The sequence below is a fragment of the Aptenodytes forsteri genome, unplaced genomic scaffold (genome assembly GCF_000699145.1).
Source record: "Aptenodytes forsteri isolate BGI_AS27 unplaced genomic scaffold, ASM69914v1 Scaffold253, whole genome shotgun sequence".
Lineage (NCBI taxonomy): Eukaryota > Metazoa > Chordata > Aves > Sphenisciformes > Spheniscidae > Aptenodytes > Aptenodytes forsteri.
Window position 1 is genome coordinate 723,043 of NW_008794413.1, and position 20,011 is coordinate 743,053.

Consider the following 20,011-nt stretch of genomic DNA (forward strand, 5'->3'; position numbering starts at 1 on the left):
GCAGGCACAGCGTAAGACACATGCTACCCTGCACTGAGATGGCAAATGCCTGGCCAGAGAAAACAGACCCACATGGGAATGCATTCAGGCTTCCCAAATCTCGTCTATGTACCCCAGAACATGGCTGGGCAACACACATCTCACCAAACCTGGCTGTACCTGGGGGCTCCTAGGAGGGAAGGCTACGGGGGATGCTTATCAAGCCCATCTCCTGCCAGGACAAGCAATCGCGAATCACGGGAAGAAGCAGTGGTCCTGGATCTGCAGACAGTGTGGCAGTGATCGCAAAATGGGAAGAGTCAGACTCAAGCCAAGAGGTGCATCCCACAGGTGAGGAGTTAGCTGAGGTGGTAAGTGGAGGGAGTGGGATGGGAGGCACTGGAGGTAGCATGAAGGTGGTAGAATAGAAGACTAGTTTCAGGACAGACTGGACACCACTGAGATAATACAATGGAATAAATCTTGAGTTAAAGGGTGCTGTAATAGACCACCCATATCAAAGGGCAGTAATCAGTGGGTACAATCAGACTGAAGTATGATTGACTTTGAGTAACAATCCAAGTATCCCAGGGTCAAGCAACGGATTGATATAGTTCAATATCTTCATATGCTTTCTGCATGATAACTCAAATGCACCCTCACCAAATTCGTAGACAACAGTAAATATGAGGAAGTAGCTGGCAGGTGAATGGCAGAGCTTCAGTCCAGAGGGACCTCAACAAACTTCAGGCCTCTGCCAGCAGGAACCTCACAAAGTTCAACAGCTAGGAAGGCCAAGATCTGTACCCAGGGCAGGATAACTCCGGGCTCAGTGCAGGCTGGGAAGCAATTGATCAGCCCTGCTGAGAAGGACCAGGAGGAGGACAAATTGAACACGAGTCAACAGTGCACTCTCATGGCAAATAAGGGAAAACACAAACTGGGCTACGTTAGAACTGTGACCAGCAGGGAGGAGTTATCATATCCCTCTACTCAGTGCTTCTGTTGTTGCATCCTGAATACCCTGTGTTTGTCCATCCCCCAAGCCCCCTCCCTCTACCCTGAGCAAGGATAGGAAAAAAAGAACAGAGGAGGTCTGGCAGAGGGTGACTGAGATGTCAGAGGTCTCAGACACATGGCCTGAGGACAGGTAGAAGGAGTTGTTTTGTGTTGTCAAAGAGGATGCTGAGGACCTGGTAATGACAGCCCACAAATACTTGAAGGGCAGTTACAACGAGAACCAAACCAAACACTTCTCAGTGATACCAAACAATAAAACAAGGGCCACAGGGACAACAAAGGTTCAGGTAGGGTATTAGGAAAGAATGTCAACATAGCATTAGCTCTTGCTCAGTCAGGTCCCACAGTGACCTCTAAGACATTTCCCAAAACATCTGCTCTTCCCCAGACCCACACTGCTCCATGCAGAACAGACATTCCTAGCCTACGCTCTTGCATACGTCTCTCTCATCTGCACAGCAAATACCTATTAGGATCATTTTTATTCAATATTTTTTTGTGTGGAATTCTACTTACCTGAAGCTTTTCACCAAGCAAATTTCAGATGCATACTTAAGACCTGTTTATACAGGAAAGGAAATGAAAAATGAAGCAGCATATTAAAATTAGTCTGCGAACAATCAGTGCTGTGTAAATTGGATAGTCAATGTCACAGTTTGGGATACTGCCTACTTTGTGAACAACTGATAGAATAATTTTTGATAAAAATGTTCATACAATGTAAAAAAAGACTAGATCACTATGGTAGCTAAGGGTGGAAGGGAGGTGGAAAATGCAGTAGAAAAGGAAGAAAATAAATCAACTAGTAGCTGAAAAATGAGTATCAGCAAAAGAGAAAACGTAAGAGAAGTAGAACTAGTTTGACTCATTTAGACTAGAAAATATTTTACTTGTTCTTAAAGGTATCACAGGGAATGAATGCAAACTGAGAGGGAGATGTATGCAAATTTATGTAAGTTTATATGAAAATCAGCACATACCATCAGTCTCTTGGCAAGTTACCCAATGTCTCTGTGCCTTAGTGACTGTATATGACTAGGAAGGAGGTTAAAAGTGAACGACAATATAAATGTTGCAGTACACTACAGTGAGGATCCACAGCCCTAGGATAGGAGCTGATAGACTGCATTTACACAGAAAAGGCTGGGGCTATATTTCTGCTGCCCTTTTCTCACTCCAAAATTAACAGCATATCCTTCACTTTGTCCACTGACAGCATGGGAAAGCCAGGTACACAGGGCAGAGGAACAAGTCAGGGGACTAATACGTACAGTTGAATTTGCTGGTCATTGCAACTTCTTCTTCCTCCAATAATTTTAGCACTGTGTGAACAGGAATGTTCTATATTTTGGCTTCTCCAAGACCCATTCAGAAGTGTCTGTGTTTGTACCCTCACATGCATGTTTCTCCTGTATTTGAGACTCTCTGTATTTAAGGATTCAACTCTTCTGTTTGTCAATATCATTCCTTACACCCACATAAAGAAATGCTAATAGTTGTTTATTCTTTGCTTTTCTTTCCAGATCACTGATTTTTAAATATTCTCTCAGAATGAAACATTTATGAATGTTCATCACTATGGGCTTCATCCTTATCTCCTGAGACCAGTGGTCCTTGCATGTGACATCCAAACAATAGGACTAAAAACTCTCCCTTTCTTGTAATGGAGTATAGCGATTTATTGTGGGTTTGAGGTTTTTTTGTGTGTGATTTTTTTTTTTTCTTCCTTCTGATTTGTTGAAACAGCTTTGTACAAATTGTTCTGGGAGACCAAAGTATCAAAATGTGTAAAGCTACTCATCTGAGGACACCAATAACTCCACTAGGACACATCTGCTTGGAAAGTGTATGTCAGTACCAACACCCAGCTTTGAAGACTGCGCAACCATCTGAACACCTTCCTGATTCCTTTCACCACCCTATCCTTACCTCTTGTGATGCTCACCTGTAGATTTTTGTCTGTTAGGATAGGAGAAGGTACTCGAAGTAGCAAAGGGCAGAAACCAGTATTTATAAGTTGCCTATAAAATAGTAAGCACATTTTTTAGGGCTATTTTTTTATTAAATAGGTTGGCATGCATTTAAAAGCTCCACAGAAAAAGGAATAATGTACATCTGGTTTTATGTGTACAATCAAGTGTTGAAAGAGGTTTTCCAGAGAGGTTGTGTAGTCTCTGTCCTTGGAGGTTTTCCAGACCCCCTGGGTCTCTCCTCCTTCCCACCCAAATTATCCTATGAATTTGTGAATTGGAAAATTTCCACAGGCAAACTGTACTTTCAGCATATGCAGACCTGACTGGAAAAAGCACTGAGAAGCCCCGTCTGACCTCATAGCTGACCCTGCTTTGAGCAGGAGGTTGGAGCAGAGACCTCCTGAGGTCTCTCCTCCTTCCCACCCAAATTATCCTATGAATTTGTGAATTGGAATATTTCCACAGGCAAACTGTACTTTCAGCATATGGCAATGTCTGTTTAGAAGATATATTGCTCAAGTCTCAAGGCTTTAGCACAATAGCATTCCTCTGCCACAAGTTAATGGACAATAATTTTCAAAAATTTCCATGGACCCAAAAATCCCAATCATCCCAAAATCTTAGCAGGACTAGGACAATGAATGGTAAAAGCCCAGGTTCGGCAGAGGCTTTGTGCTTCAATGGGCACATGTATGCTTATGTCTGCATTGGGTAGCACCCGGCATGAACCACAGTCTTGTGCCACTAGATGCATGACGCTGCTCACCAGCTCACGTAGACAAGAATGTGAAGAGAAGGTGTCAGCCAGGTTCTCCTGGTGGCACACACATGGCTTGGACCAAATGATTTTTAAATCTGCCCCATCTTTTGAAATGCATATGAGCATCCAGATCAAGAACCACAAGCCTTGCTGTTCTTGTCCTGGCCCTGAATATCTATGTATGCCCTACACGTGCTTAGAAGGCACGTAGTGGAAGTGGAGTCTAGATCCAACTGCACTGCATATATATGATCCAGGTAAAGTTATTTTTAGATGATAGAGGGTTCCTAATGTATCAGCTATTTTCAAATTAATTTAAAGTGTCCTATTCTTTCACCTCACCTTCCCCTGTACTGGTTTTGTTCAGAATTGCATAGCTTTCATTTAGACCTTTTATTTGACTTTTTTCCTCTGGTAGCTTCTGGGCACCTTCTGAGTTTATTCTCTGATCCTTTCATTTTGTAACCTGATGACTGAATATCTCTCTGATCTGGGACACAGATCTGTTAACTGTATTGATCCTGCCAAGAGAGTAAAACCAGAGTCTGGAAATGACATATGAGACACTGGAGCAGGTTGCCTAAAGAAGTTTAGATGCCCAAACCTTGGAAGTGTTCAAGGTCAGGTTGGACGGGGCTTTGATCAACCTGATCTAGTGAAAGGTGTCCCTGTCCACAGCAGTGGGGTTGGACTAGATGATCTTTAAAGGTCCCTCCCAACTCAAACCATTCTATGATTCAACAGTCCCAGGCCAGACCTTATAGTAAGTCCCAGCTCTAAGCTTTGTACAGAGCTCTCAGAAAACCTGTGAGAACCTGTCCACTGTTGCTGAAGAAGAGCTAAAGCCATTTTGCAATACACATTGAGCCCATGATGGGCTCCTATTTCCTCTGTAGCCAGTTTTATTGGCAATTAGTATTTTTATCATACGCAACTGATAAACAGTTTAGTGTGGTCAGTTTTAAGTTAACACACTTTCCCTGTTAGACAGATGAAGCACAAGAAATTAGTAGGAGTCTCACTAAGGCTAAACTTAACACTGCATAGGCTGTTTCCGTAGGTTTGGATGTGGTATCAACACCACGACTGTCTTCGTAGAGGGGAGACAATCCTGCTAAGGTAGCAGGTGCAAGGACAGCCCAGCCTGGTCAGTGGGACCTTCTGACAGGCTGCAGAGGAGCACAGCACTGCACTGTGACCTTACAAACTTATTTTTTTAAATGTCTCACACTTCCACCTGCCCAATGTAAAGCCTCTGCCAGAAGCTGTGTTAAGTATTAGAGAAATATTCTTGCATTACCCAAAGAAGAAAATGTTCTTTGGCTTCAACATGCAACATGTGGGACAAACTAACCTAGGTCCTGCAACAGCATATCAGAGACTGCTGCCATCTACCTCTTCTCCTGAGGCATGACCAGCATTTCCCTGTATTTTCATCTCCTAAGTAGGTATCTGAAGACAGACTGTAGGGTAGCAATGGGACCTCAGGAACCTGAAGTGAATGGGGCAGTGAAGACCAAATAAATAAAGAGTGCAGATAGATTGCCTTGTCATGGTGTGTTTGCTCTTGCAGAAAGTGCCACCCATGTCACCTGAGCAACAGAGTCTGCAGCGACTGGTCTTCCCTCAAGGCAGAATTGGCCGCTCGCGGGGTGGAACAAACACCTGTCTCCTGAGCCTTCGGGATGGCATGCACAATGGAGCAGAAACATTCACCAAGCCAAAGCCCACAGCTACAGCCAGACTGCTGTCCTGGGCATATGTCAGAGCTGCATGAGATGCTGGTGTGAGGCAGGAGTTCCACAACAGCAGCACAAGGTTAACATGCAAAATGCATCGTGTGGAGCTGGTTGGTGCTAGTAACAAAAGCCCGTGGCTGTGGAAGAGGAGCACAGATCAGGAAGGGACCTTTGTGGCTGTGAACCTAGTCCATAGGCATATTGCAAACAGGTCTAGCCCCACTGACAGGAATGGCAGCTTTTTACTACTTAAACTCTAAAGGTATTCCAAGCTCTCCTTCACTGACAGCCCTCTCATCTCCAGCCTTCCTAAGTTCATGGCTTGTTTCCTTCCCATATGCCATGGGCAGAGCAAATGCCTAATGGCAAGGAAAATGGTAAACAAAATGGAAAGGACCATACTTGCCATAAATCAGGATAATCTCATTAATAGAGAAGGTTACTTTGAAGCCTAGGGGCTAGCTCAAATGTAGCCAAGACTGGCTTATAAGTGGCAGTAATTCCCTGCCCAAGTTTTTGTGGGAGCTGTGGGAGATATCTCAGGGTCTCAGTCATGCTGCTTGACCATCCTGGAGTGGAGCTACTGCACAGAGGCTTTCCCCATTTTTAATAAGTGCATGTGTCATCTGTATCATGCATCACAGGAACTCCTGGGCACACAGCCAACACATGCCCTGCATCCATCCCATGGCAACAGGGAGAAGGAAAGCCTCCTGCACTGGTGAAAAACAGTCCTGTGTCACTGGGGTGCTGAACTGCATCCGTGCCACAGTGGAAGCAGGGTCCTCTCCTCTCCTCTGTGCCTCAGTTTCACCAGCATTCAGTAGGCTGGACGTGGAGCAATGGTGTTCACTCTCTTCCCTGGCTGAGAGCCAGGAGGTGCTACTGTTTACAGTGTTTAAATAGCACATTCAGGCTATCACCCGGGCAAGCTAATAAGATTTTAAGTCATAGCCCTAAAACCCAAGCCAATGGGAAACAGTAGTCATTGGCTACCTATTTCAGCAATTAATCTTCCTTAAGGAGACTTCAAAAGAGCCATATTGATACAAAACCAGTTGTCAGAAGACCAGAAGACTTTGTGGGTTTCCAAGACCTTACAGGAAAAAGCCATAAGTAACCTGGTGTGACCTCAGAGCTGACCCTGGATTTAGCAGTAGGTTGGACTAAATCACTTCCTAAGGGCCCTTCCAGCTTGAAGGACTCTGTCATCCTCTCATCCTATGAAAAAAACAGGGAAAACCCAGTCACAGCTCAGGAGAAGAGGCACAGTGTCTCCGCCGTGCTGTTACAGGACCTGGGTAAATTTGTCCTACCTCCTGAAGCAAAAGGAATTTTCTTCTCTGGATTTTGCAAGATTATTCCTTTAATGACTTCACATTTGCACTATTTGTCTGAGGCTGCAGTTTTAAAAGATGCGGTGACGTGACAGCTCAGCACAAGGGGGAGGTCTTGCTTTACCTTCCACTCCTCCAGAGGTGCTCAGCAGACACCTCAGCGGTGCTGGGCTCTCCTAGAGTACGTTTGTGAGTGGAACGCCCTTGCAGAAAGGTTGACAAGCACATGAGCTACTGCAAGGGAGGGGACAGGGACTGGGGTCAGGAAAGAGTGGAGGAGGCAGGAAGAGGAACAAGAGGAGAGGAGACCTCCCCTTTTCAGAGGCAGGAGCCACTAGACTGGCTGAATTGTCCCTGTTACAGCCTCTGGGCAGAGAGGCTTTGTCCCCTGGCCTAACTATTGGGATCTGGGAGTGTCCCAATTTCAGAAACAGCTGGTGGACTGTCCCAGCACAGCTGCTCTTATGGTCTGGTCTGGCACTGGGGCCACCTCGGCTGAAGGCACTGTCACTCCTCTGCCCCTGGCAGCCTGCTCTTGTTTCCAGTCCAAGGTGGGCTGCCCTACACTAGCCCTGCACAGTCACTATGGACCTTATTTATTCCCAACCACAAAGATTAAAATGCAGATGCCTCTTCTGAGACCAGGGAATTGAGCAAGGCCGGAAGGTTGTGTCTCAGAGTAGCCAGAAGCTAACTCCTATGGTGAAAACATGCCACAGTGGTACTCAGGGAGCCCATGTACAAGGTGGGATCCAGAGCTAATCCCCTGGGCACAAGGTCATGCTTCTGAGCACACTCAAAGACCAAGATACTCCTGGGCAACCCCAGTTTTATATCTTCCAGTCTCAAATAAACTACCATGGCTGAAGGTGCTCCCACACTTCTCTGGAGAAGTAAAGGGGGTCCTCAACCCAATGGGAGGAGCAATTCAGCACTGCATGCTGGAGGGTGACAAAAATGTCAGTTAACCCTTCTAATTGCCAGTTGCTGCCCCAGACATTGTCATTCCCACTGTCTTCAGGCCAAACCAGCTGATTCTGACTTGTCCAGAACAGAGCACTTCTCCCACAGGGTCACTTCTGCATGCCAACTAGTTTGGCTTTACCTTCACCAACAACAGTGCTATTTGGTCACCTTTCAGTCAGCTCAGCCTCCTGTGGCCATGCATGTGCAAGGATAGCCACACTGGGTCTTCAAGTACCTTGCCTGGTACAGCTTCTGACACGGTGAACTCAATTTTTTGGATGCCATAACTCTCCTCTCCAGATCTGCCCGTCTCAGAGACTGTCTCCTGCCGCTTTGCCACACCTGCTAAACCAGGGTCCCTCATGTTGCTGTCTGTGCTGGAAATCCTACATGTTCACTGCAGAGAGAGAGTGTTTTTTCAGCATTTATTGACTGAACTGCTGAGGTCAAGCATTCAATGTTCAGACTTTTGCAGGCCAGTCTACTCCTAAAATGGAGAAATGCATGAGTTGCATGAATCCCAGCCTCAACAGTGCTCAACAGTGGGCAGTATGAGAGACTGGAGCCCCTCCTTGAGAATTTCATAGAATCATAGAATACTTTGGGTTGGAAGGGACTTCTAAAGGTCATCTAGTCCAACCCCCCTGCCGTGGGCAGGGACATCTTCGACTAAATCAGGTTGCTCAGAGCCCCGTCCAACCTGACCTGGAATGTTTCCAGGGATGGGGTATCCACCACCTCTCTGGGCAACCTGGGCCAGTGCTTCACCACCCTCAGCATAAAAAATTTCTTCCTTATATCTAATCTATATCTACCCCCCTTTAGTTTAAAGCCATTCCCCCTTGTCCTGTCGCAACAGGCCCTGCTAAAAAGTTTGCCGCCATTTTTTTATAAGCCCCCTTTTTTATAAGCCCCCTTTAAGTACTGATAGGCTTATGTTGCTTTTGACTGGCACATCCAAAGGTGAAAACTGGAGTTGACAGTTCAAGGCATTGCCACTGCTGTCCTCAGAGGTACTTGCCACCCTTCCTGGTAGGCACTGTGGGACATGCAGAACCACAGGCCTTGACTTCTCGGGACCAGCTAAGACAGATTTTTAAGTTTGAGACCATCCCATTAAGTACTGTGGCCAGTAATAGGATACCACCCAGATATATTTATCTGCTATAAATGTCTACCTTAAAACATGGAAATGGTCCCCTGGGCTACCCTGGGTTTGCTTATTTGACCTCTGCTGGCTGCTAAAGGAGCTTTGGGTGATGAGGGCATGTGGAAACAACTAGGTGCAGATATCTAAAAGGAACTACATGGAGTCTTCCCCATTGACCCCATTCTTCTCAGCCATCACCATCACCTGGTCTATTGGAAAAGCAAAGGGAAGAAGTTACCACTGGAGTATTAGCTCCTGTAGGAGCAGAAGTGACCACAGCCAACACCACAGCCAAATGGAGATGGTTCCCAGCAGCGCTGTTCAGGGCTGTCTCATCTCAGGTGGGATGTCAGCGCTGCTTCTCCTAGAGGTCTGCCGGAGACTGGGAAAATAAGATGGAAGATTTAACATCAGAACACAGGGGATAAAGACAAGTCAGTCCTCTTTGATTCACATAATCATGATTTACTCTATCTGTACTCCATGCAGCTCACTGGGCACCTGACACCACAAGCCTGCTCCAGCTCTGGGCTCATTCTCAGCCCTCATCCTGCTCCTTTTCCCCAGTGAGGTGGCCCTGCCCTCATGTTCATCCACCGTCAGACCTAATTTTGTCCAACAGTCAATCCCTACCTCTGCCTCCCTTAGTGTCCTGCTGCCCCCACAGTGTCCATACCCTGATGCCTCAAGTCATGCCCTTTACTGTGACTCCACTTGCTCTCTGCCACGATGAAAGTCCACTGGCACCCAGTGACACATGAAGACCAGCATTGTTCTCTGTTTACCTCCAGAAATTGAGAGATTTTGATCTCCAGGCTAAACTGGCACTTCACTGTTATAGACCTGCACACTGGCTGCTGGTCTCTGCAGTGAGTCAGGGGAGCACAGAGAAAGGCTTTTCACTGACTCCCCAGTGATAGTTTTGTACCGCTGTGGCCCACAATGATGTCTGGGACATGTCCTTGTGCACATTTACGAGCAGTGACAACATCCTCCTGACCTGGCTGGCGGTGCTTCAGGACAAGGCTGAACCAGCACAGGCACACAGCATGTGAGGAGTTAATAAAAACTGCTGGATTAAAGTCATTACATTGTGACTGAAAAACCCTGCTGTTAGCCACAGGGAAAGACCTCGTCTGCAGCTCCCTTACAATAAAATGAAGGGTAATTTCATCGAGTCACCTGCTGCTGACCTATTTAAAGAACCCGGAGGCAGGGCCGAGCAGGTCGCTGCTGGTTCAGCCCGCAGCAGCCAGGGTCAGGCTGCAGGTGTCACCTCTGCACCTCTGCATCCTGGTGCCACCTCTTTAGGGAACAGGGTGCCCAAACCTTCTCAGCCTGGACAGTGCAAGCAGGCAAGCTGGTGCTGCTGGCCAGCATCGCTCTGCCCTCTGCCCCGTCAGAGTCTGTGCTGTGGCTGTGTTGCTTGGCAGAGGCTGGGGTGCCTGGTGCCTGGACCAAACCTTCTTCTCAGCCTGGAGAGTGCAAGCAGGCAAGCTGGTGCTGCTGGCAGCATCGCTCTGCCTCTGCCCCTCCCCTGGTCAGAGTCTGTGCTGTGGCTGTGTTGCTTGGCAGAGGCTGGGGTGCCTGGCGAGTGGGGCTGCATAAGCCCGGCCACCACCAGCTCTACCCAGGCTCAGGAAGGTCGCTTCCCAGCACAGAGAGCCCAGCCTGCGTACCCAGACTTTGGGGAGCACTGCACATCCTTCCTCAGCACCTGCCCAAATCCCCCCACACTCCTTTGGGCTGGGGAAGGGGAAGCTTCCCTGCATTAGCTGCCACTGGATCTGCAGCTTTTCAAGCTGTGCTTTTAAGACTTGAATAAACTCTTCTTACTTGCAGTGACTTGGTTTGCACAGCCATGGAAATTGGCTCTAGTGGTTAACTGTACTCTGGTATCTAATTGGCTTGAAAGTCAGTCTTGGAGGCATTCAGACACCAGCTCCAGGATCCTGTAATATGCTCCAGAATATCGCTCTGTTGAGAAGGGGTGCACAGCTGCTATGAAAACCCTCCCTGGGGTCATGCTGGTACCTAGCAGGAATTGCCTGGCTGGGTTAGGTGGCTCGTCAGGGAAACAGAGCTCAAGCCTTCTGTCCACTCTACAGAGGATATACAAGGATATTAAAAGGTTATTATGACTCTTATAATATTATAGAATCATAGAATCATAGAATCATTGAGGTTGGAAAAGACCTCTAAGATCATCGAGTCCAACCATCGACCCAACACCACCATGCCCATTAAACCACGTCCCTAAGTGCCTCATCTACTCGTCTTTTAAATACCTCCAGGGATGGGGACTCAACCACTTCCCTGGGCAGCCTGTTCCAATGTTTAACCACTCTTTCAGTAAAGAAATTTTTTCTTACATCCAATCTAAACCTCCCCTGGCGCAACTTGAGGCCATTTCCTCTCGTCCTATTCAGTGTTTCCCAGATCTTGGAGTCCCATGATGACTGTGGGAGAAATGCTGCTTTCATTAAAAAATTTTGAAAGCTTTTGCAGCCCCATTGGCACAGAAAAAAGGCAGGCAATGCAATCCTGAGAGATCCAAAAGACAGCTGCAGAGAGAAACACTCTTAGAAACTTCATATTTCAAAGCCAGTCATGGTCCTCCAAGCTGCGTATTTCTTAGGACATGCAGTGCCATGGGTCTTGATGAATGCAGGTGGCCTCAGGGGTCAGGCACTGTTGCTGTGCATCCTGTCCTCTCTGCTGGAGCTGGTGCACCCCAGGAGAGTGTTGCACAGAGCTGCTTCCACAGTCAGCTGCTCCCCCATCCACATAGGCACCCAGTCCTGCACAGGGTGTCACAGACACAGAAACACTCCTGCGTGCAAGTTCCCCCTGTGCCAGGCCCAGCCTGCAGGATGACAGTGCTTTCACCAGGTAGAGTTATACTTGGGAAAAAGGATGACTCAGGGGTGTTGTGATTTCCCTGGTGATGAAGAAGGTTGGTTGGAGAGTGTATGCTGGATACTGCATCCAGCCAGTATCTTCTCTGCTCATTGCTCTCAGCCCTCTCCAGGGTTGCTGCTTATCCATGCACACCTTCAGTTCAGGCTGCCAACTGTCTCCCACCCTTTAGCCTCTCTAAACCTTTTCTCTCCACCCAAGCAAGCTGATATCCCAATTTTACCAGCCCTCTCCATAGCTCCAAACTATTCTGATTTCTCCCCCCGTTGGTGACAGGTTGGGGGAAAGTGGCACATGGGAGTCAGGGAAGGAGAGCAACGGGGTGGTCCTGGGCATGTGCAGGGTGAAGCCACTATGTATCATAGGGACATCTGGGACCACCTATAGTTTTAACTCATTCTGGCTGGAGACGGTCAGGGTATTCATCTTGCCAAGCTCAGTCTTATCATGTCTGAGGAAGCTAAAAAAAACCCTGCTGGCCATGTCAGGATTGACGGAGCTGCTGCGTGGGTAGAAGTTGATGGGGAAGGGAATTTATCTGTCAGAGCTGGTGGCATGGAGATCATGGGGACAGGGTTGAGCAGAGTTGCACCAGGGCTCCCTGCAGTAGGGGAGGATGGTCTGTGTGTCTGTCTTGTAGAGAGGGAAGTTGTCAGCTTGGAATTACTGGGGACAGAAAAACAGCCTGAGTGCCTGATGAGGCCCAGAGCCCCTCAGGATACCTCAGAGCATCTTTGCCGCTGTCATGCATGCTGCCTGCCCATCACTGCCTGCCTGGATGAGGGTGGCGCAAAAGAGCTGTACACGATCTTTCCAGCTTTTTCTGTCCTTGCTTTAAATGTGCCCTTCTGTCACTGAAGGGTAACTCAATACTGGGCTGTATTAACACAAGCATAGCTGGCAAGTCAAAGGAAGTGATTCTTCCCATTTACTCGACACTCATGAAGGCACATCTGGAGTACCACGTCCACTTTTGGGACACCCTGGTATGAAAGAGATGTTGATGAACCGTAATGGGTCCAGAGGAGGGTCGCTGAGATGGTTGGAGCTGGAGCACAGGACATATGAGGGGAGCTGAGAGCTGGGTTTGGTCTGATGGAAGGAGAGGAGGCTGAGGGGGATCTAATAGCATCTTCCACTGCCTGAAGGGGCTGGAGAAAGGACAGAGCCAGACCCAGGTGCACAGAGAAAGGACAGCGGCATTGGGCACATGTTGCTGTACGATGGGACATACAGGCAAATTTCTTCAACTTGAAAGTGGATAAGCAGTGGAACAGGGTCCCAAAAGTCTCTGTTGGGAATCAGGTGAAATGAGTCCTACTCTTGAAATCAGGTTTCCTGTTGTTTATTGTAAGGAAGATTAGCACCTTTCAATTTTCAAAATGCCTACAGGATTCCCATACCTTCACTTGACTCCATGAAAAAAAAAAAAAAGCAGTGTTTCAAAATGTTAAAAATTGCACTGCCAGGCCAGGCTGTGTCTTTAAGGAAGATCCTTTCAATTTTCAAAATGCCTACAGGATTCCCATACCTTCACTTGACTCCATGAAAAAAAAAAAAAGCAGTGTTTCAAAATGTTAAAAATTGCACTGCCAGGCCAGGCTGTGTCTTTTTAACATACTTGTGATTGTGTGTATTTTTCTGCCTTACCTGCGAAGGGAAATCATCATTTCTAAGGGACTTTGCTAGAGGCAAGAGGTGGATTACTAGAACTGTGTCCTTCATTTAGGAATAATAGCCATTAAAGTCCTTGTTGCTATGGGGCTGCAATTTCCAGAGGCGATACCCATTATCAGAGAACTGGCTGCTGGCAAGCAGTTAATGAGAGAGCTTTGAAATGGCTCAGTAAAAATCCAGCTTCCCTGCAGACTTCTGAGACATGTATGAAAGAGGAAAGGGAGCCAAAGCTGGATCCAGCTGTGATCTGCACAGATGTGGGGTGGTGGCAGCTTCACTATTGCTCCACGGACTGAGGGAAGACCCTTTCAGACCCAGCACAGGAGTTATTTTTGCAGTGCTTTAGGGGCTCTGCTTGCCTGTGGCAGGGCAGAGCTCTCTGCCTTGAGTCCAGACCCCCTCCCTGTGGCCCGAGCCAACACCAGCATCCTGCTGAGCCAAGAAAATACAAAGGTGTCTTTAAGCCATGAGAGAGCACACGAGAGCCGGGACACGGGATGTGAAGGAGTTCTTACATCACAGAGTCATTCTTCTACTTGTGCTGGGTTTTGGTCTCAAAAAAAGAGACAATCTCCGCTCAGCGAGAAGAGCTGGGAGAGCAGCAAATCCAGCTGGATGCAGCTGCTGCCTGGATGGAGGAGCTGCACACCCACACACCAACCCAGCATCTCTCAGCAGCACAAAACCATCTCACCAGACTGCAAAAGGGAAGTGAGGGAAATGCCATGGTCCTCCTGTTCCTCTCCACTGAACTAAATCTGCAGTAGGTATAGCAAAGATCCTTGCACAGAGGCATGTGGTCAGGCCTAAGCCTCAGGGACAAGCAGTTTCTCTGAGGCCTAAGGCAGCTGGATGAAATAAGGCAACTATCACACTTTCGGTTTTACTGTTTTTCTTCCTTTCTGTTTGTTTGTGTTGTGAGAGCACTGATGGGAATTCACATTCATCCTTCCCTTTCTGAGATGAGAAATTCTTCATCTTGCTTTGTCACTGAGGAAAGAGAGAGGAAACCTGAAACATCAGGGCTCTGCTGCTCCCTGGCAGAGCCTGCAGAGATGCCCAGGCTGTGACAGGCACTGCCACCGGACTGAATGCCTCTGAGCATCTCACTCTCACACAAGGTCCTATTAACGGTGCCGATACACTATGCATCACACATCCCATGCTAGCAGTGGTCCTTCTGGTTGCATGAAATTCTCCCTGAAGCAGACATGCTAAAGATCCCTGCTTGGGATGCTAAACTTTTTTATATACCTGGAATTGTGAAGTCTAAATGCAGTGTAGCTTGGTGCAGCTTTAGATAGAGAAGACAATGGGATGTACCAGGTTGCCATAGTTATGCTCCAGAAAGTGGAGGGAATTTCCCGGTGTTTAAAAAAACAATTTCAGCATCAGCAGATCTAAAACATAAAATAAATGGATGACACTTTGGGGCTGGGAGTAACAGTTTCTGGCTTTTCATTTATTTTCTAGAATCAGCCTCTGGCATGGCATTTTCATGTTGTAACCAAGAGGGTTAGAAATACAGGTTTTAATTGAAATGGTGGATACTAATCACATGACTCCAGGACCTGCAGATTGAGGTAACTGTCAAAAATCTCATAATGCACAGTAGGCAGTCTGTAGTTTTTCAGTGGCAGAAAGATTGGACTGCTTCACATGTGTTAATGACCTGCAGATATTCAGTAAGGTTGTGGCATCTAGGACATGCACGTGTGCTGTCTGTGTACAGTTCCAGGAGAAGGATATTTTTGCATCAACATGTTGGCAAGTTGAGGAAGAAAAAAAAAATTTCTGTAAATACGTTAAATAAATCAAATGTATTGAAAGGAGTTTACTCTTGTCAGGGAACAAGAGGGCTGTCTGCTTCCTGAGGGATGGGGAGCCAGGAGCCGAGGGCAATAACACGGCCAGTGGTGCAGGGACCTCACGAGCCAGGACCCAGCCCCGCAGTACCCAAGCGAGGTGGGCAGAGCAGCACCAGACATCATGGCCAGGTTCATCATCAGGGAAGCTGGTGTTGATGAGGCAGGTCCAACGTCAATCCACATGTCAGGGTCAGGATCAGTGGAGTCCACGGCCAGGCATGGGAATGGGCATGGCTGCACTGGGGACCAGCAGTCTTACAACATATCACAAGCAAGGACTAATGGCTCAGGTCTTGAGCTTAAATGCAGCCCTCTGGGCTGACAGGGTGGAGGCTCCAGGTGACGCTGGTCCAGGCCATTAATGCTCTCAGGGCCCTGACAAATCCTCATGGAACATAATGTAGTATATCCCATACTGTAGCATGGAGCAGCAGTCTCCATTTCTATAGACTTTTGTTTGATTTTATCACAAATCTGTTGATAAACAGTTTTTCAATAAATTTCTAAATCCTGGGGTCATGGGATCATGACATGTTAAACAAAAGAGCAAAACCAGTGTGCCTCTGTACTACCTATTTTGGAAAAAACTTTGAAAACACATCCCGGCTGTCTCCAGTATTGAATATTTCTCCTGAGGCTTCTGACTGTTACTTTTTGAATTCCTGAGTTGGGCAATGCCAGCAAACAGCAATGCTGGCCACCCCCTCCATCGCCATCCGAGTCTGCACTGTTGCTAGCACGCCTGGATACAGGAACATGCAGCCAGAGCCCATTTGGCACTCTGCTCTATCTTTTGACTTTCAAAGCTCACTTCAACCATACAAAACTATCAAGAAAATGAACCAGCTGGTAACGGGACACAAAGGCTGACAATGGTGCCCAGTAGGACACAAAGGACACCCAGTGGGACAGCAGAGTCCCTGGCTGAGCTCTGCAATGTGGGACTGGGGAAGGGGAAAAATCCTCCTTCACCCCCACGCTGGTTCAAAGGCTGGTGTTGAGAGGAGGGCAATTAGAGCTGCCAATTGCTTTTCCTGCTGCAGCTTCCCCTTTGTCACTGCTAAAAGACTGACAGCCCAATAACGAGATGATAGTGCGGCTGAGCCCATGTCCCTGAAACATGCTCACTGCTCTCCCCAGCAGACAGAAAGTGTCTGAACCATTCATTCAAGAGCCTGCCTCAGTTCATTTTCCAAATCCTTCTTTCTCTTTAAGCTACTCACACATCAGGACCTGATTCATCCACTCAGGCTGTTTCATTTGAGATTGTGCAAGTATTTTGGGTAAAATTTCACCCAGACAACTTCTGTTGGTTTTGAATCATCAGATACATAGAGCAGGAGAAAAGGCATTCCCACAGGGGGATACAGTCTGTTTAAGCCCAAGCTTCTGTGTGCATTTCACTGCCATACTTCACAAAGACATGATTATTCACCGCTTAGTCACTGGGCCTGTTTACTTTGTAGATAAAGGAATAGCTCAGAGGTGCTTTTTCTCCCAGTCTAGGAGCCAGCACACCTCTGAGCACAAAATTTCACATCAGTACCCACTAGCTAGCAAAACCAAACCTTGACAAGTTCTTTGTATAGGGATCTGCTCTGAACCAGTGGCCTGGGCAGCAGCTGGGACCTTCCTGAAGACCTCTAGGTGTGTCCTTTTTTCCTGCCTGTGGCAGGAAAATGGCAGGAATACCCTTCAAAGCAGAGATCTTGCAGAACAGTACTGGGAAAAAGTCATATGAGAGAGCTTTTCAGAGAGCTTTTCCTTATGCACATGTGGTGAGTTAGCTTTGGCTAACAGCAAAACTCCCACCCAGCTGCCTGCTCATTCTCCTCCCTCAGCAGGAAAGGAGGAGAAAAGAGGAAAAAACCAGGAGCAAGAAAGCTCGTGGGCTGAGATAAAGACAGGGAAGTCACTTACCAATTACTGTTGCAGGCAAAACAGACACAATTTGTGGAAAAGTAGCTTAATTTATTGCCAATTAAAATATAATGTAATTACAAATTTGGGTAGTGGGAAATAAAAAGACAAACATTAAACCACCCCCTTTCCTCCTCTGCCTTTCCCAGACTCAATTTCACTCCTTCACTCCAGACTCCCCTACCCACCCCCCCACCCAAAAGTGGTGCAGGGGGTATTGGGGGCAGGAGGTCAAGGTCAGTACAAAGTCGTTTCGCTCTGTTGCTCCTTCCTCCTCACCTTTCCTGTGCTCCAGCATGGGATCCCCACAGGCTGCAGTCCTTCAGGAAAATCTCCAGTGTGGGTCCTTTGTGGGCTGCATTTTCTTTGGGAATATCCATTTGCCCTGGAGTGGTTCCACACTGGGCTGCTGTGTGAATATCTGCTCCGGCATGGTCCCTTCTACAGGCTGCAGGGAATATCTACTCTGCTATGAGTCCTCCATGGACTGCAGAGAATACCATGGAGCACCTCCTCCTCCCCCCCGACCTTGCTGTTCCTCTTTTTTTCTCACTTTGTTCCTTCCTCCTCCCTCCATCTGGCGTTTTCTGTCCTTTCTTAAATACGTTTTCACAGAGGCATCACCAGCTTCACTGATGGGCTCAGCTTTGACCTGTGGTGGGTCTGTTACGGAGCTGACTGGAACCAGCACAAGGCAGCCCCAACCTCTCCCCAGAGGCCACGTCTGCAACCGCCCACTACCAAATCCTTTCTGCATATACTCCGTGCAGTATGGCAAGCTATATGCCCCAAATTCAGCTGGGGAAATGGGGATGGGAGAGGAACTCAAGAAGGAAGAGAAGATTGAGATTCTGGAAGAACGAAATGCGTGGGGTGCCCAGCAGGATGCTGCAGGTGGGAAGGGATTGGGGGGGGTGTGATATCTCACACTGCTGATTTCCAATGTCTCTGCATTAGCCCCATTAGTGCCAATGACAAAGATTGTTTCTGGGCAGGGCTGGCCAATTAATTTAGCTACGGAGAGCCTGCCGGGCATTCTGACTCACGGCTCCAGGAACAGCCTGCCCCGTGCAAAGTGCCTTTGATTGCGGCAGTGCGTGGCTGGCTCCAAACGAGCTGGAAACAGAGAGGGATGCAGCCAGACTGTCTGCTGGGGTGGTCCAGGACACACACAGGTCTTTGCGTTGATCTGCAGCTGAGAGCGTAGAGAAGCCTAAAAAACCCTTGGACAGCCGTCTGTTTTGATCGTTCCCTATCCTGCTGGGCTCCTGGGTGCTTCCAAGTCAAAGCTATTTCACAGATTGACCTTCGCAGCCTGGGCCTGTGTTGCTTTGCTGTAACTGGTGTTATGAAATGCAAAATCTTTTGTGTGCAGTCACTTATGTGCAGTATACATTTGATCGGGCAGCAGGGAGGACAACTGCTCTTTACCTTCCTGGTTGTGGCTCTCCAGGTCAGAGGGATGCTCTGAGAAAGCAGCGCAGGAGGGAGAGACTGCCCTGGAAACCCGCTCAGGACAGAGCAGGCATGAGCTCTTCTTACCCTGCTTCTGCCACGTTTTGAGGTTTCTCTAAGATGGGACCCTTCTCTGAGCCGGTGGAAGGCCATTCAGTTGCAAAGAGGGACTGAAAAATACGAAAGTCAAACTTATGAAACACTGCTGAGCCAGGAAAGACTGAGACTCCATCATGGTTGTGGGTACGCACGTCCTTTTTTGGGGGAAAGCACAGAGTTACCTATATGCGCACTTCTTCTCTTTGGCTTTGAGGGAAGATCACTGCACAGACTGTGAAGGAAAGCCTGGGAAGGTTGGTAACAGGGACAGAAGGAAACAGGAGTTCCCGTAAATGAGGATCAACAAAACTGTGAGGAGCTTGATCTACTCTAATTAGTAAGGAGGTCATCTGCAGCACCATTCACCAAAATTTGGGCACAACTCTGGGGCACAGGCACATGGCTGCATAGACTCCACTTGAGTATTTTGAGCACTGTCAGAGCCTGGGCCACTACTGGAGATACTGAAATGAAGAGATGGTATTGAAGAGAATACCCTTACCTGTGAACATCTGAAGAAGGCAATAAGATGGCAGGACCCCTGAGGTGCATAATCCCCCTGGATTTAGTGCATAACTGGGGGCATGACCATGCCCTCGTCTTTGGAGTGCATTTATAATGTACTTCACATGGTAATGGCAGTTCATTATTAACATTTCCACCTCACAGTGTGTTAAGGATACCCTCCTCCCCAGCTCCCCATTTTCCACTCTGCTGTATTATTTGAGCTGTGAAATCACCAACAATACTCCCTTTTGGCTGCATCCCTGGACAGATGCTGCATTGCCTGAGGAGGGGTGAGGCATGGCCGATTAATCTGTGCTCAGAGAGGCTGGCTGTTGGGATTAGTGCTTCAGATGCTCTTAACATCTGCAGCTCCAGGACAGCCCCAAATTCATCAGCACTGGAAGCTGGAGGGTAACAGCAAGGCTGGTAAGACCTTTTATGGGGGGGTTTGCCTATTGAATTGCCGCTGCCAGGTAGCAAGACAAGAGGGAGATTTTATGGGAGAGGTGGCAGCCGTGCCATTATCCTGGCACTTCCAAATCTGTCATACAGTTTCTTGGCTGTGTCTGTGATTCCCAAGACTAAGGAGGGTGTTGTTGCCTGTGTAGAGGGAGCAAGGCTGAGAAGCCAGGGAGAGGGCTG

At 47.7% G+C, this 20,011-nt stretch overlaps 1 protein-coding gene across 1 annotated transcript in view; it reads left to right on the top strand.

The window, feature by feature from the left end:
• The window catches only part of LACTBL1 (lactamase beta like 1), a 51,829-nt gene that overhangs the window by 15,749 nt on the left and 16,069 nt on the right, over positions 1-20,011 (top strand). Inside the window, 2 exon segments of the mRNA XM_009289143.2 lie at positions 654-673; positions 19,665-19,780. Of these exon segments, the coding sequence (XP_009287418.2) occupies positions 654-673; positions 19,665-19,780 (136 nt within the window).